This window comes from Cucumis melo, chromosome 9 (assembly GCF_025177605.1).
Source record: "Cucumis melo cultivar AY chromosome 9, USDA_Cmelo_AY_1.0, whole genome shotgun sequence".
NCBI classification, from domain to species: domain Eukaryota; kingdom Viridiplantae; phylum Streptophyta; class Magnoliopsida; order Cucurbitales; family Cucurbitaceae; genus Cucumis; species Cucumis melo.
The window spans coordinates 7,173,988-7,191,822 of NC_066865.1; the positions used below are offsets into that span (position 1 = coordinate 7,173,988).

The 17,835-nt window shown below is 35.0% G+C and overlaps 1 protein-coding gene across 4 annotated transcripts; it reads left to right on the forward strand.

Moving 5' to 3' along the window:
* Window positions 1-7,690: 7,690 nt before the first annotated feature.
* Window positions 7,691-17,309, forward strand: LOC103503303 (transcription factor GTE1). 4 transcript variants are annotated; one of them, XM_051090454.1, is made up of 13 exons: window positions 7,691-8,030; window positions 9,289-9,406; window positions 9,513-10,582; window positions 10,666-10,740; window positions 12,137-12,194; window positions 12,431-12,550; window positions 13,737-13,952; window positions 14,514-14,591; window positions 15,104-15,328; window positions 15,464-15,562; window positions 15,680-15,738; window positions 16,490-16,640; window positions 16,720-17,309. In XM_051090454.1, the coding sequence occupies exons 6-13, from the start codon at window positions 12,446-12,448 to the stop codon at window positions 16,921-16,923; spliced, it is 1,137 nt and encodes a 378-aa protein (XP_050946411.1). In that variant the 5' UTR covers window positions 7,691-8,030; window positions 9,289-9,406; window positions 9,513-10,582; window positions 10,666-10,740; window positions 12,137-12,194; window positions 12,431-12,445; the 3' UTR covers window positions 16,924-17,309. The 4 variants fall into 4 exon arrangements, with proteins under 4 accessions (XP_050946411.1, XP_050946409.1, XP_008465663.3 ...); XM_051090452.1 differs by lacking the exon at window positions 9,289-9,406 and having other exon boundaries at window positions 9,513-10,142; window positions 10,226-10,582; XM_008467441.3 differs by lacking the exons at window positions 9,289-9,406; window positions 9,513-10,582; window positions 10,666-10,740.
* The last annotated feature ends 526 nt before the right edge of the window (window positions 17,310-17,835 follow it).

A 17,835-nucleotide genomic window follows, 5' to 3' on the forward strand; every position in this document is an offset into this window, starting at 1 on the left:
CTTGTCACTCCTCAATTTTGGAATCAAAAAATCTTTTGCTCCTCTATTGGCGATACTCAATTCCATATCATGGGCACAAGGCGCCAACTCTTGGAACGTGCGAGGTTTTATTCCTTGCAAAATATAAAGAAGTTCCCAATGCATGCCTTGGGTGCACATCTCCACTGCAGACAGTTCGGATCTTTACAGTCAAGGCTCAGAGCTTTCCATCGATTGATGTAGTCGATGACTGGCTCTCCCTTTTGTTGTCTTGTGTTTGTCAACTTCATCATGCTGACGATACTTTGGGTGTTGTAGAAACGGTTGAGAAAGTCTCTCTCAAGTTGCTCCCAATTATCAATGGATTCGGGCTCCAGATCGATGTACCAGTCGAAGGCATTTCCTTTGAGAGTTCGAACAAACTGTTTGACTAATAAATCTCTTCACGTACCTGCAGTTTCACATGTTTCGATGAAGTGAGCAACATATTGTTTTAGGTTGCCTTTTCCATCAAACTGTTGAAACTTGGGAGGTTGGTATCCATTCGGCATTCTGAGATTGTCGATCCTCTTCGTATATGGTTTGGATTACAAAGAGAAAGTTTGAGTAGGTCCACCATATTGAGTTTTGATGGAGTTTGTGATCATCTACTCTAATTGTTGAACAGACAGTGATGCAATTGAGGTCGATTTTTGTGGTTGACTTTCTTGCATAACTGTCTTCCCAGTATTCTTGACAGTATGTTTATGACTTGATTCAACAGCATCACGACTTTCAATGTGATTCTTTAGAGATGCAATCTCATAATCCCTTTCTTCAACCACCTTCAGAGCATGTTCACCTTCTTTCTAAGCTCTGCCATTCTATTTTCGCTTGTATCCACGTCAGTTACCATAACTGACATTATATTTGGGTGAGTCATCTCCTCACTTGAGTGTTCAGAAAACGAGTAGTGTTCGTCAATCGCAAGATTTTCTTTTATTACAATTCCACCTTTTGGTGGCTTGGAGATTTGCTCCCAAATATTCTTTGCAACTTCAAAAGGTGGCGTATCTTCAAATGATTGAATCTTCCTTGAGCGGCTACGAGTGTTCGGTCGCTTTCCAATGTCGCTGAGAGCTTTGGAAGTGTTTTCTTGAGATGTCATGATTTTCTTTTGATGTTCTTCAAAAAGAGAAAGAGATGAAAGGTAGAGATGGTCCCACTGGGCGTGCCAAACTGTTCACACGAGATTTCAGGAGAAATTTAATTTGTGGAATTGAACTTTGTATATTGATTGATATATGGTGTTGTAGATACAGTCTCTAATATTTACTCCTCTGATTCTTTCTCCCGAATACAAAAAATAAAATTTAGAACTTCGTGGTCTTCGGTTTTCAGGAAGTTATAATTACAAGTTAATTTGAGTTTCAATTTTCTGGAATTCAAGGAAAGTTTGATCTTTCAAGTCTTCGATCTTTTAGAAGGATGATCTCGAGGTTGATAATAACTTGCACGTCTTGAGAGCCTTCAGAAGTTTTTGTCTTCAATTCTTCAGGGCTTCGATTCTTCCTTCCACCCTAAAGATCCCCAAAATGAACGGGAAGATCTCTATTTATAAAGAATCTCAATAGGCTTTAGGTGGGCTTGGGCCCATTTGCTTGATGACCAGGCTTAGGCTTAGGCCCATCTGCCTGTTGGGTTTGGGCTTGGGCCTATCTGCTTGTTGGGCTTGAGCTTGGGCCCATTCGCTCTGCGGGTTTTGGCTTAGCTCCATTTGTTTGATGGGCTCGGATTCGGACCCACTTGTTTGCGCAGGCTCGGGTCCATTATTTCTTTGTCCTAATTTTTCTTCAGGGGTTTGAACTAGTTTGGATATGAGAAAATTTGACTACCCCAATCTAATTAAATTATAATCATCTCAATTTTGCTGTGATGACGTGAAGTGATTTAATTGGCCAAAATTTCTTGTTCAACAGTAGTGTTCGAAGTTGGCCGACGAATTTTCTAGATTGAATTAAGAAAAGAAAAAGGTAATCGATGGACTTGAATATTGTTTACTATTTAAACCTACGGAAAATAGTGTAAGAAGCCTTGGTAAAGTGGTTGTTGATCAATGGTGAAGACGATCAACGATTGCCAATATTCAATTAAGACAATCGGTCGCCAAGGGTCATGGTTATTGGTCTTTGACCATCATGACAAGAGGAACAACATCGATAATTAACGATAATGATTGATTGTCGTCGATCAAGATGTTCACTTGACGATAGATGCGTTCAAAGTTGTAGGTCACCAACAATCGATAATCGACAATCAATACAATCCAAAGGCGATAATCAAGATGATCTAGAGTCAACAGTTAAGATGATCGATCTTCGTGACCGTTGATCGGTCATGATCAATCTTCGTGATCGTCGATCGATCATCATGACTGTCGATCGGTCATGATGATTGATCGTCAAGTTGGCTAATGTTTGTTGTCAACAGTTTTCAATGATTAATGGTAGGAGGTTGAAGTGAAAATTTTTCTAAAACACATATGACATTCAATTAAAAAAAACAAAATAACATATTTCAAACCCATGGATTTAGTTTCTTAATCCCAAGAATTTTATTCTAATGGTCCAAACATAGGTTTGGCTTCAAATGCCAAACTCTCCTAATTCCAAACCCATGGGTTAAACACCCCCATATATCTTTTTTGTCCAATCAAATCAACTATCTCTCTCTTCATGATTATCTTCTTTTCCAAACAAATATAATTATATTCAATCATATAATTAACTTCACTTTTTCAAATTAATAATTATATATATATATATATACTCAATTAAATCCAATTCTACCAAAACCAATTTTTCCCTCCAAAATCTCAAATTAACTTAAATCCTTAATTAATTTAATCAATCAAATCTTTTCCAATAAATCACTTATAACTTCCAACATGAATTATCTTAACCCAACCATTAAATTTAGTTCCAATATTTAATATAACACCCAAATAATTTAAACTCCATAAAAATTTGGGATGTTACATTGCTTTTTCCTAATAATTATATTTCAATATATAATTATCAATTTTCTTTTAAATAAATCTAATTTCTTCTTTTTCCTTATTTACCTAATCATAACAACTTCTCTCCGAATCAATATTTATTTTTCTGCAAAATAATTGATTATCTTCCATAATAATTAATTATTATTTATCTTTATCTAAAATAATTAATTATTTTTCACAATAATTAATTATTATTTATCTTTCTCCAAAATAATTAATTATCTTCCACAATAATTAATTCTTATTTATCTTTCTCCAAAATAATTAATTATCTTCCACAATAATTAATTATTATTTATCTTTCTCCAAAGTAATTAATTATCTTTACTTTAAATAATTATATTTCAATAAATATAATTATCTTTTCCTTTCACATAATAATTATATATATATATCCACATATACATATAATTATCAAATCTCCAATGAACTTTCCACTCTACAATTTAATTAAATAACATCCATAATTATTTAATTTAATTCAACTTCAACAACACTAAAAATCCACAACTTTACTTAATTCTCTTAACTTACCATTTAATCAAAATCTCAACAAACACCACATGTCAAAACCTCTAATTAATTAAATATTCATCCAACAAATATTTAATTAATTTCAATTCTCACATAAATCAAATAATTCTCATTAAATGAATTCAAAATAACGTTCAATAAATTAAATCTAATTAAATAAAATTTAGATAATTAACTCCAAAATTATCATAATTTTGGGGCGTTACAATAATAATGGTTTAAATAAATATATATGTTTATTATAAATTTTGGTGAGAGTAAAATAATAATAATAATAATATATTATTATTATTATTATTATTATTATTATTAGTGGTTATAAATGCCTAAGATTTTGTGCATTTAAGGAATTTATTGAGTAAAGATAATGGGAATAAAGATATATGTATATTTTTGGTATTATATATATATCAGGAAAAGGAAATAATAATAATAAATATTATTGTTATTATTTGGGTCTATGAATAGCATTGAAATGTTTAAGTTATAAAGAAAAGAAAAAAGAAAAAAGGTTCTTCATATTCTTCTCTAAGATAACCTTTTGCGTCTCACCAGTTTTAGTCAAGATTGGTCCTTTTGGCAAAGCTTGAAGATTTAAAGTGATAAATTTTCCCATCAAGGATAAGAGGCTTTTTCAACTTCCATTTGAGTAACCTTAGTAGCTAATGAAATTAAATTAATATTTTGTTAATTTAATTTTGGATCTATTTGAGGTTTCTTTAAATGTTCAATTGGCTAATTTTTTAAGATTTAAATCTTGGATTTTTCCCATTTGTTTCAACCCCAATTTTTTAGAAAGTTAATTAATTTGGGAGAATTTTTGGATGATAGCCAATTGCTAATTTCATTAATTAAGATATTGAAATTTCCTTTTATGATTAGGATCAAGTTAATTGGAGAATTTTTACTGTCAGCTAGGGAGTACTTTGTTTGGCTAAAATCTCCAGGTAAAATATTTCCTACTAGACTTTCGACTGAAATTAAAAGATCACATGTGTGTATGGTTATGCATGAATGATAGTTGAATTGCATAACTCGATGTTATTTATGATGGCTGACATTGTATCGATAATTGATGTTGATGACTGATATCATGTTATGACTGGTAGTATGTTGATGAAGACGACTGCATTATGCTTATGATTACGATATTTGGTTAAGTATGCTAGATTGTTATGTTATGCCATGTTTACGGTGATGCTATGTCATGTCACATGCTATGGATAGGGTTACTGTTAGCTTATTCTATTAGAGTCGTATCCACATGAGTGTCCCTCATGATCACCACCTTTTTTATAACTGTGTAGTCTAACAGGATTACCAGTCCATTATAACATTAACATAGACATGATTACGAGTGATTCGACGGGGTCACTCACAACCCGATTGTATTAGTGTTTCCATCGGGTACACTAAAGACCAGATTGTCCTAGATGTTCCTTTGGGTTCACCAAAGACCAGATTTATTCTCATGGGATCACAGTTTGCACGTGTTCGGGAACGTGCCAATTCAGGAGTACTTCTTTACAGAACTCTAATGGGAAGTTAACAGACACCTAGCGGGACTAGTAATAGATCTCATACTGAGTATATGTTTATACTCGCTCTTTTTATGTTTAATATTTCAGGCGAAGGTAAAGGTAGAGGAAAGCTGGCGAGCGACATAGAAGGATCCGTGACATGCCATATGGGGATTCAGTTTTGCTTCCGCGTCTATATATCAATGTTTTAGTATTCTGTTTTTATGAAAATTTAGTCTTCCCTCTTTTCAAGAAAGTGTCTATTGTTATTGTTTCTTTTTAGTAATGATCTCAGCTTAGTATAAAAAGTTGAGTCGTTACAGTTGGTATTAGAGCATAAGCTTTTAAGTTCTGTAGACTAACTTACGATGTGAGTCTTTGATTTTGTCCCTATGACTATTATGATTCTTCGTCACTCACTAGGTATGTATTTTATGATACATGATTATGAATATGCACATGACCTTGCATGTATTAAACTAGAACTGCATGAATGTTATGATTTAATGGTGATGGTTTTGGTGGTGAAATTTAAGAAAAATGTCGCTACGTAGAGGCACTCAACGGGGTGGTCGAGTAGGCAAAAGAGTAGGACGTGATCAGCGTGATGACTGTTGATGTTGATGTTAATGCAAGATATATTAATCACATGATTAAGGACATTAAGATTAATATTCATGTCTTGATTGTGATGTTTATGATGTTTATGATATGCTACATGTTATGGATGGACATTCTGTTAACTTTGTTTATTATAGTCGTACCCACATGGGTGTCCCTCGGGATCACCACCTTTTTATGACTGTGTAGTCCGATAGGATCACCAGTCTAATATGACATAAACACGATTACGAGTGATTCAATGGGGTCACTCACAACCCGATTGTCTTAGTGTTTCCTTTGGGTACACTAAAGACCAGTTTGTCTTAGGTGTTCCTTTGGGTTCACCGAATACCAGAGATGTTCATAATGAATTACAGATTGCACGTGTTTGGGAACGTGCCAGTTCAGGGGTACTTCTTTATAGGACTCTAATGGAAAGATAACAAACACCTAGTGGGACTAGTAGTGGGTCCTTTACTGAGTATATGTTTATACTCACTCTTTCTATGTTTAATATTTCAGGCAAAGGTTAAGGTAGAGGAAAGCTGACAAGCGACAGAGAAGAATCCGTGACATGTCATATGGGGACTCAGTTTTGCTTCTGCGTCTATATATCAATGTTTTAGTATTCTATTTTAATGAAAAATTTAGTTTCCCTCTTTTCAAGAAAATGTCTATTTTTATTGTTTCTTTTTAGTAATGACCTCAGCTTAGTATAAAGAGTTGGGTCGTTACACATGCTCTCCTTCATGCCCGTTGGCCGCAAGAGTTACCCTAGTAATGTTCTCTCCCTTATCATTAGTTTGGTTAACCGAAGAGTTAATGGCAGATTTAAAGTTTTTCGGTCGATCTTCACCGGATTCTAAATTAAAAATTCAAAGTGACTCGAACAAATTTTTGGTGATGGATGGCTTATGATGTTTGAGAAAATGCCATTTTGATGGTGCTCGATTCAAAGTTCATCTCTTTATTGGATGTCATTGATCCCAGTGTGAGTAAGTTAATTGGATTGGAGAAATAACTAATGAATAATTTTTTTTAACAATCTTGGAGACTTTATCGGGTGTGAGGGTTTTTAGGATGTAAACATCGTACAATCCTACAAGCTTTCATGAGTATACCATTACTCGGTCAAATTTTGAAAATTTTGCCGTAGTTTTATTATTTGCATCTTTAGTTAAATGTTTTGGTTGACTCTTTTTGTAATTGTGGTTGGTTTCTTAAGGTTACATATAAAGTTTCATCAAGCAAACATATTGCCTTGCTATTTTGCTCCTAAAAAGGTAGGTTTTGGCCTCACATGTGGTACTACTCTATCAGTGAAGGTGTAGCTTTTAGGTCCTCACATGTGGTACTACTTTTAGGTGTAGCTTTATCAGTGGAGGTCTGTAACGTTAGGTTAGAATATGGACCTCACAAGATACATGTGGTACTACTCTCATTATCAATTGGTTTTGAGTTAGAGTCCCATGTTATCTAATATGGCATGAGAGCACATAAAACCTAGACCACTTGGTTTTAAAAAAAGATTCAATCCAAAAATGATGAACCCATGAAGAGGCACCATTTCGAAGATCTCATATTGGAAAAATGAAGAGACCTCAAAATGTTTATAAGATACATGTGATACATCTATTATTGTTAATTGATTTTGAGTTGAAACTTCGTGTTATTTGATAGTTGGATTTAATCTGGTGAGGATGTTAGGCCACCAACCCCAATTCACCATTTAGGGAGGAGTAAGAAAGCTAGTTTGGGGCAAGAGTCGATTTAGCGTTCTATTCTCCTCTTATATTAATATTTCATAAGTTGTGAAAAACAAATTTAAATCTAATTGTCAATAAGGTTGAATTGTTTTAATAAAGAAATTTAAACAAATTTAGTTTAGAATAAAACTTGGAAAGAAAACTAAGGTAAAAAAGGTAACTTTAATTTGAAGGGAGAGGCAATAAGGTCATTTTCATATTATTAGTATTAATTTTTAATTGATGAAAAAAAAGGAAAATAAGAAAAATCTGATACTTCTTCTTCGTGAAAACACAAAAGACTTCCCCTCTCCAGATTTCTCGCGCCCGAAACCTCTCTCCCTCTCCTTCACGCCGACCTCGACGCCTCGTTTCACCGCCGATCTTCGAGCCACCACCATTTATCTCGCATCGGCCGTCAAGCTCAGCCTCGTCGGTTGTTCGTCGCGCGCCACCCCCGTTAGCGGTTGTTGAGCTCCAGCCGTCGGATTCGTTGAGCCACACACCGACCAGCCGTAGCCCAGCCGTCAGGCACCACGTTGGTTGCTGCTCCGCGTCGTGCTGTGCCACCCTCTTCCATCGCTAGTCTCGCCGAATTTGGAAGTTGAGGTCAGTTTTGGAATGTTCGGTTGAGTTTTGTGGGGTTTTTTTTTTTATTTTTTTTATTTTTATTGAAGATCTATACTACCCAGTAGCCTTTGGTTTCAAACGACTAGTTTCTATCACGTTTTGGTGTTAGATTGAAGAGTAGTGGCGTTGTTTAGTTGCTGTCTCGATAAGTTTTTTGTCGAAATTTAGGTGATTAGTAAAGGTGAGACTTATTAGGATGTGAAATAGAGCTGGGTAAAGATTTTCTCATGTTAGTTGTATATTTTGAAGAGTTTCGACTACCCATTAAGTTTCGACTTGATTTTCACAAGTTCTTGGAAGGATTTAGCTACCGTCTAGCCGAGAATGAGTGAATTTTTGGGAGTTCGACAAAAATTTGAGTAAGATTTCAAACTTAATGGTTTAGTTCTTGAATAACCATATAATTCTAGTGCTGATATTGAATAGCCCATGATGTTGAAAGCTAGATTTTGAACTTAGAAGGTGATTAGGATGTTGTCCATTGAAGTTAAGAGTACTTTGATAAGTTCTTAACAAGTTTTGGAGTAATTTCATTGAGTTTTCCTAGAGTTCTTGAATGCCCATTAAGTCTAAGTGTTAAATTGTATTATCCATGATACTCGAGTTCTAGAGTTGAATGTTAAGGGTTGAAAATAGACTTTCCATTAACTTTAGAGTTCGCTTGGGTATTACTTCTATAAGTTTCGAAACATAAAATGGTTTTAGGTACTAAATTTGAATTTAGAAAGCTGTTAATGTGCGGTCAAGACGATTTTGACAAGGTATCAATAAGGTTTTAGACAAATTTAATGAGTTCATTCATAGTCCTTAAATACCCATTTAGTTTTAGCGTGAACTTGGTATTATCCATAATGTTTGAATGGAAAATTGGAGACTTTAGAGAACTAAGAAGCATTGTTCACCGCACTTAAGATCGTTTAGGACAAGTGTGGGTAATCTCTTAAGTTATTGACTCGTTAATTTGACGTTGAGTTTGTTAAATGATCTAAATCTTTCACATTATTGATATTGCGACTAAGAACATATTAATATAAAAGACCCATTAAGTTTGCACTAAGTTTGGATACTCATCTTGTTAATAGTTTAATGTGAAGTTTAAGGTCCAAGGGTGGAATGTTTAGCCTAGACTAAAGCATGTACTGGGAAGTTCAATTTAAGAATTAGAAGAGATAAATTTCCCAATCCGAAACAATGCTCTTGGGTATGCCAATGTAAGCGGACAATTTCCCTTTTGTAGAGCGATAGAAGTGCCAAGGGGAAGGACAACTTTCTTGCCCATCCAAAAGGGAATTCATAAGTATTGTCACTGCCATTATGGATAACGTTATTGTCATACTGCCAAGGGCAGCCAAGAAGTAAGTGGCAAACATCCATTTCTAAAACATCACATACAAGTTGATCTTGATAGAGGTTACCAATGGAGAAGTCTCTCATTTCTTTGTTTTCCAATTTACCTTATAGGGGTTGGGTGTGGTTCGGCAGTGAGATTGAGGATGTTGATCAACTTCCTGGAAACAATGTTTTCCGTGCTTCCACTGTCAATGACCACTTGGCGTACTTTCTCATTGATTGTGCATCTAGTTTGGAAAAGGGAATGTCTTTGAAAATGAGTTTCAGTTTTTGGTGTGATGAGAACACATTGAAGCAATCAAGAAAGCTGATCGCCATCATCGGGTTCCAAAAATTCAAGGTCATCTAAAGGAGTGTTGTCATCAGATTCGTCCCCCATATTGGTATCTTGAAGAGCAATGGTTTTTCGTGAGGACACTCTTGGGAAAGATGTCCTTGCTGTTCACAACGGTAGCATTTGCCAAGCATGGTTCTTTGAAATGGATTAGTAGCTCTCTTGACTGGAATTGTATCATTGGCTTTAGGAATAATTGGTCTTTTAGCGCCATCTGCTGTCTTTGATTGTTGAAGGTCAAGAGTAGTGTTGTCATTTTGTTGCCAGGAAGTGTTCGTGAGGTTCCTTCGAAAAGGTTGTGGTTGTGTTGGTTGACAATTCCAGGGCTGCCTCTCTTGATAGGTTTTGAAGTTTTTTGGAGCAGCAGCTTCTTCAATTGTATTTGCTAAAGAGATTGCATCAGATAGGTAGGCAACAGGTTGTAACTTGACAACTTCTTTAACTTCATCTTGAAGGCATAGCACAAATCTTGATACTAGTTGTTATTCAGATTCCGACAAGTTGTTTCAGGCCCCTAAGCGATGGAATTCCTTTGTATAATTAAAGATGGAACGGTCCCCTTGTTTGTGAAGTTGGTATTGATTGTAGAGCTGTTGTTGATAGTTGATGGGAAGGAATCATTTCTTCATTAACTTCAAAAGTTCTAGCCAAGATCTTAATGGAGTCTTGCCTTAGTATCGACGATTGGTCTCTAATTGGTCCCACCAAGCTGAAGCACCTCTTTGAAATTTGAAGGCCACCAACTTAACCTTCTTATCATCAGGAATGTTGGCATATTCAAAGAAATTTTCAACCTTGGAAACCCAATCTAAGAATTCTTCCGTATCCAACCTGCCATCAAAACTAGGTAGGTCAATCTTCATTTTGTATTTTGTATTTTCATGTTAAGGTTATGTCTCCTCTGATTTAGACCCATTCTACCTTGGACAGGATGGTAATAAATGTCACCCTCATTTGAAGAGTCTGAATCCAGCATTGAAAACCCTCTTTGAAGGTGTTCTTGAGGTTAGAATCTTGCATGATATAGGTTTCTTGGGTTTTGGCCTGTTTTCATCTTTAATTCTTGATAAGGATCTTCGACAATCTTGTGTTTGCCTGGGTTTCTTGTAAGGTTCTTGCCTTCATTTAGGGAAAAATTAAAGTTGGCAGCTTTATCGTTACCCAAATCTTGTCGTTCTTGGATCTGACTTCCTTTGTTTGGAGCTAATTCAGCATACTCTCTGTTGGTTTCAGAATTGATATTTAAGTTCTGTAAAATTTCCCCCCGCATAGAACGGATTTCACCTAACTCGCCTTGAATTTCACCTACAGATTTCTCTACACTAGTCAGTCTGGTTTCCATAGCTTTTGTTGAAGAGGAGGCTTCTGCATCCATGACAAAAATGATCCAAGAAAGAATGCGCGATGGATCTTCGCTCTGATACCAATTGGTGTAAACAAAACTCAAGAATACTATAATTTCTTTTATCTTTTTATTGATTTGAAAGAGAGGTCAAAAGACCTATTCATACAAAGGATAAAGCTGGACGATTATAACAAACTTTTAATAGAAAATAAAACTAACTAACTAACTAGAGGTTCGTTAGAAATCAAGAATTTAAACAGAAGATTTAACTAATTAATTGCTAACTAATTGATTATCAACAATTAGTTATAATTCTTACATCAAAATGTACCACGATCGTGTAGTAAAATCTCGATGATCATGATGACTTTGTTAGACGATGAGTAATATTAAAAGAAAAGAAAAAAATCACACACGAGTACTTATAGTCCAATTGCTTTTGTCTGAAGACCGATCTGACCAAATACGAAGAACAAGAAGAATTTTCACCTGAAACTTTGAGCGAATATGTGAGAGCAGGGAATGAGATTCAATGTTTGAGAGCGACTTTTTTGTCCCATTGGTGATATAATCCAAGATCATTCAATGCTAAGACAAAATGTTGTTGAGAATAAATGTTTTGGTGGAATATTGGTAATTAGCATTGAAGATGTTGGTTTAAGAGAGAAAATCAAATGGTTGAAGATTTGTGTAGAGAAGGTTAATAATGTCAATGCACATGACAAAAAAGTCATGGAAAAGTTTTATGTTGGTTTAGGAATGAGTTAGTGGTAGAAAAGGTTTTTGTTTTTTGGGTTAGTTTGTAAAATTTTCTTTGGGTTCAATTAGGTCAATATTTGTAGTTATACCATTTAATTTGGGGGTTCTTTGCATTGTTGTTTGTTGGAGTAAGTTTATTGCTACAGAAGGATAATTGGAAAATTTAGTTTGTTCTTATATTCGTAACCAGGTGCATCATTTTGTTTCACAAATCAATTGTTTCCTACTTTATTTTGTATATCTATAGTTTATGATGCTTCTTATTCGGTTATCTTATCCATCTATTGTCTATTCTAGGGTTCTTTGTGCAGTGAGGGCTCCTTGAGAAACTATATTGCTGTTTTTTATTTCCATGGTAATAGTCCTAATTTGTTGATCTTATTACTCATAATATCATATATTTTCATATTTACTTTTAAAAGAATTCACAGAAAAGGTTTGCCTCATTTTATTTTAATTTTTAGGTTTAAATCTTAAAGAACTATTATTTTCAAGACATTTCACACCTTAAAGAACATCGTCTATCTTCTTGTTTAATTTTGGCAATTTCCAAGGTAGCGTTTGTCGTATTCACCAAATGTTGTTATACAGAATTAGATTGATCCCATGGATGTAGCAGATGGCAGAAACTTTGTTGTGGGGGATACTGTTCATACAGAAGTGGATGGCTTTAGGCATCAAGTCGATGAGATTTTCCTGAAGGTTGACAGGGTAAAGCACTGATATATTGTAACCTCATTGTTCTGCACGTGTATTTTTTCTTTTTGCTCGGTTTATTGCACATTTCATAGTTGGGTTGGGGCATACAGCTGTCCGGCAGACCCAGTATTTTCTGGCTGGGTGAAGGGTGTGGCTGTTTGATATCCATTATCTACATAAAATAGATGAAGTCCCTAGGAAAATTATTTTGGTAGTCCTTAGTGTTTGAAACTTTTTAATCCTTGAAGTTTTGAATATGGGTTGAAATAGTCTCTCAAGTCCTTTTTATTTTTAATGATTGAGATTAAGACATTTAATTACTATTTGAGAGTCATTTCCTTCCTTATCATTGTAAAGTTGTTTCTCGTTAAAAAAAAGAAGTTACAATTTAAGATCAGATGGTATGACAACCAAGTCGGGATGTATGCTGTGATGTGGGGTATTTGGGGATAGAACTTTTAGGGGGAATAAGAGGGAGTCTTCTAGTGTTTGGTTCCTTGTGAGATTTAATATCTCTCTGTGGTCTCTCTTATTTAGTCTTTAATTAGCATTATTTTCTGTGATCACCTTCTGGTGCTTGGGTTTATCCCTTTATTTCATTTTATCAATGAAAATTTTCTTATATATAAAAAAGTTCTCTCTTTGGGTGTTGGTGATGAATCTCCTTTGTAATCATTCACCACATCCTAGTTTTCTTGACTGGATCCCTTTTTATAGGGTGCTCCCTCGCTTAGTCTTTGGTATGTCCTTGCATTTTTTTTTCATTTTTTTCATTGAGATTAGCTTATATAAATATATGAAAGGAGATGGTATGACAGGCTACTTAATTCACAAACATGACAAGTGAAGCGAAAGGGATATAATTTAGTGGAGGAAAGACTCCTATTCATCACGTGTGTACAATTTATCCCACAATGACAGATACCATCATTTAATTCATCACCTCGTAGACTCACATCTTGATCAAAATTTGGACAATGAAATGACTTGAGAGACCAGTTTCAAATTTTACGATAGCAATGTTATGTAAAATTTTATAGTAGTTCAGCTGGATCACAAGATTTTTTTGTTCAGATGTCAAATATAATCACTCCACTTCCCCAAACTATAAGGATTAAAAAGTAACCTTCCAAAGTAGTTATCTTTTTTCTCGTCAAATTGTTAGTTTCAAATCTTGAGCTTTCTTCTATGCTTGCAGCTTGAGCAAAATGTGAATGAGATAGAACAATTCTATTTGACGCTGAAAAAGAAGCAACCAAATGGTAGTAAAGGCAGCTCTATTGTAAAGGATAAAGATAAGGAAAGACATGTTCCAAGTATTAAAAAGCAGCAGCAAGAAGCGGCTCGCAGAGAAGCTGCAGCCGCAAAGAGAATGCAAGAACTCATGCGGCAGTTTGGGACAATATTGCGTCAGGTTACAGACTTGCTGCCATCTTTTTTCAATTTCTGTCAATAATTGTTTGTGTTCTTTCCTGTTTGCATGCTGTCTCATGATCGGGTGCCTTTCTGATATTGAACCTTTCTGGTTGTTCCTTGAGAAATTCATACAACCATACAAGTGGACTTCTTCCACTAAATTAGTCCTCCAAGATTAATGTCTTTGTCAGCATAAATATTTCTGTTGGCCTTGAATGCATCCTTAATTAAACCTATATTGTTTACGGGCCCATTTGGATTGATTAGAGAAAAAATGTTTTTAAAAAAGCTCATTTTTATTTAAACACTTTTGATAAAAACCGTTTAAAATACACCTCAAAAGCTATTTGAATGGTTGTCGAACATTGAAATTTGGTCCAAGATGACTTATTTTGTAAATTAAACACTTAAATGTATTCCAAACACACCCTACAATTAACCAACTTTGATGACATGTTAATATCTTATTAACTTCTTGGAATTGGGTTATTTGAAATTTGTAAAGCTATAGCTCCCACAGTTGGACATATGGTCTTTATATTTCTGCATCAACTTTCAGATATCACAGCATAAGTGGGCCTGGCCTTTTATGCAGCCAGTGGATGTGGAAGGTCTTGGATTACATGATTATTATGAGGTGAGGTCTATATCCCTATCTAATAAGATGTATGGATTTCACATCACTTTCATAAATCTTTCTCCCAAGTTAGGCTGGACTACCCACTGAGTTTAAGCACTACTATAGATTTCTTCAAATGAAGATTTAAAGAGAAATTGATTAGAGGAGGCTTGGCTGTATTTATAATGTTTAAGGCATGATGTTGCGTCTTTTGTTTGTCCTAAAAGACTAAGAGGAGGCTCATCTTTCATGCTTGCATCACCTTTTTTGTGTGTATTTCTCCAGTGGTTTGTCTAGATTGCACTAATTTCATGCCTTTGTCTTATAGGTTGTGTTTTCTATTCTATCTAAGATGAACATTCAATATGCAGACATTTACATAAAAAATGTTTAAATGACACGAGTGTATTTACGAATGTAGCTTCTTCTGCAATTAGGTGTGACGGGCATGTGCATATTTTAGCATCTTTGGTATGTGCTCTGGTTCTGTAATCCTTCAGGTAACATATGTACTGTACTGTATTTATTAGGTTATTGACAAGCCAATGGACTTCAGTACAATAAAAAATCAAATGGAGGCTAAGGATGGTACTGGATATAAGAATGTGAGAGAGATATGTTCTGACGTGAGATTGGTCTTCAAGAATGCAATGAAATATAATGATGAGAGAAGTGATGTTCACGTGATGGCCAAGACTTTGCTCGCAAAGTTTGAAGAAAAATGGCTTCAACTTCTGCCTAAAGTCACTGAAGAGGTAAGTTGTTATTTTTGAGAATGGTTCTTGAATGGATCAAAGTTCCTTAATCAATTGGTGGTGCCAACATGGTTTCATTTGTTCAAAGGAAATGTTAAAAAATATACTTGAAGTTCTAAAGACCTCACCTTCCAGGAAAAGAGACGGGAGGACGAGGAAGCAGAAGCACTGTTGGACATGCAGCTTGCTCAGGAGGCTGCTCAAGCAAAAATGGCTAGGGACATAAGTAATGAGGTTGGGTGTCCAACTTAGAGAGAGTTTGTTTAGAGATGGCCTACTTCTTGTTCTTTCTATTACCTTATATGGGAAACACAATAGACTGTTTAAGCATGGGTTATGAACTATTTTCAGATTTATGAGGTAGATATGCAACTGGAAGAGCTTCGAGAACTGGTTGTGCAGAACTGCAGGTTTGCTCTCACTCTTCTCGTTTCAAATTTTGGCTTTTGAACTAGTATTCTGGTACCATGCATCAATATAAATGCATCACATTCGCCTATAGCATATTCAGAATTCGGCATTTGAGTGGCGTGTGTTGTGTGCCCCAAATAAATAACTTTTACCAATCATATGTAATTCCATTTTCTCCCTTTTTAATATATAAAAACCAACCATCATGATTTGGCCTAGTGGTAAAAAGGAAGACATAGTCTCAATAACTAACTAAGAAATCATGGATTCAATCCGTGGTGGCCACCTACCTAGGAATTAATTTCCTACGAGTTTTCTTGACACCTAAATGTTGTAAGGTCAAGCGGGTTGTTTCGTGAGATTAGTCGAGGTGTGCGTAAGCTGGCTCAGACACTCACGGATATCAGGAAAAAAAAAAAAAAAAAACAAACCACAACTTTCATTGAGCAAACAATAAAAAAAATACATAGGCATAGTAAAAAAGAAAAAAGGTTGCTGCCTGCTCAAGAAGGGACTCCAACTATATGAAATAGTGCCCTATAGAATAGTTACAAATGGTCTCTGAAATCAAAGCCCACAAAGAAATATGAGTAACCAAATTTCGGTAGGATTCTTCTCCACCTCCCCTAAACACCTTTCTATTTTGCGGTTGAGGATGGGCAATTTATGGGATTGATGTGCTTTGTGACATTAGAAGATCACTTGCACTCCATAGATGGAGTATACTGATACTATCATTGTGTGGTTCAGAAAAATATCTACTGAAGAAAAGAGAAAGCTTGGAGCAGCCCTCACCAAATTGTCTCCAGAAGATATCAGCAAAGCGTTAGAGATTGTAGCTGAAAATAACCCAAGTTTCCAGGCTACTGCTGAGGAGGTGGATCTTGATATCGATGCACAGGTACCTTCCTTCGCACTCCTCGTGTGCCTTATATTTGTCTATGACAATGATTAATCAAGTTTATTGTTGTATCATGTAGAGTGAATCTACCTTATGGAGGTTAAAGTTTTTTGTTAAAGATGCCCTTGAAGTTCATGCCAAGAGCTCCGCGAGCACAGGTGGTGGCAACAACCAAAACCATACAAACAGCAATAACATCAACAGTAACAACAAAAGAAAAAAAGAGATTTGTGATGCTATAGCCAGAACAGCTAAGAAAAAATCTAAAAAACCCTCTTCTTGAGATGCAATTGATGATACCGATTTTTCACCTTTGAAGCTGAAGCACTCCTGTTTATCTTATGCCTGCACATACTTAGATATCGAATCTTAGTCGCTTTTAATTTGTTTGTTTCTGTAACATGCAGCTAAAATGGTATTTTTGAAGTGATAGGTGTATATGTGAAGCTCTCATGTTGATCAGATAGTAACAAGCTAACCCTTAATTGTTGTGTTCTTTCTCATGTAATTATACTTTTACAGTATGTTGAAAGGGCAAACTCGGTGTTGACTTCCGAAATCGTTGAGTAATTTTTTCTTCGTAGGAATTTATGGAGATCAAACTGATGATGTAGAAGGACCAGAAGCAAATCATTTCAGTGTAGTGTTTGTAATGCCTTTATGTTTCCATTAGATGTGTGTATTTTTGGTACCATAAACAGGAGGAAATAGATGCATCTGTGCAAAAACTTGCAATAGTTTGCAAACATCTTGTTTTACTGGACTATTTGTATACATTTTATGGTTCTAAAATTACTACCAGAACTTTTAGCTAAAAAACAGTATAACTTAACCTAATTTTGAAGTGAGATGGGGACACTTTTGTTTGTTTGTTTGTTTTTTTTTTTTTTTTTTCTTTCTTATTTTGATGGTTGAATTAGTGGATAGGGACAGTTTTGCTGTTTTTGCTTTCTGAAATTCATAAAAGTTTGAACGATATTGTTATTAGTATTGGATTCAAATTGATTTTTGTTATGTTTAGAGTGAAAGTGGTGATTTTAAATATTTTTAAATTCGTAAAAGGTTCCAAGTAAATTTGCATATTTATTAGGGGGGTAAAAAATTGCACCGATTCGGTTTTTGGACTGGTTAATAAATGTAATAATACTGAACTTCGGCTTAGTTTGGTTTTTGGTTCACCCATCATTAGGTTAGA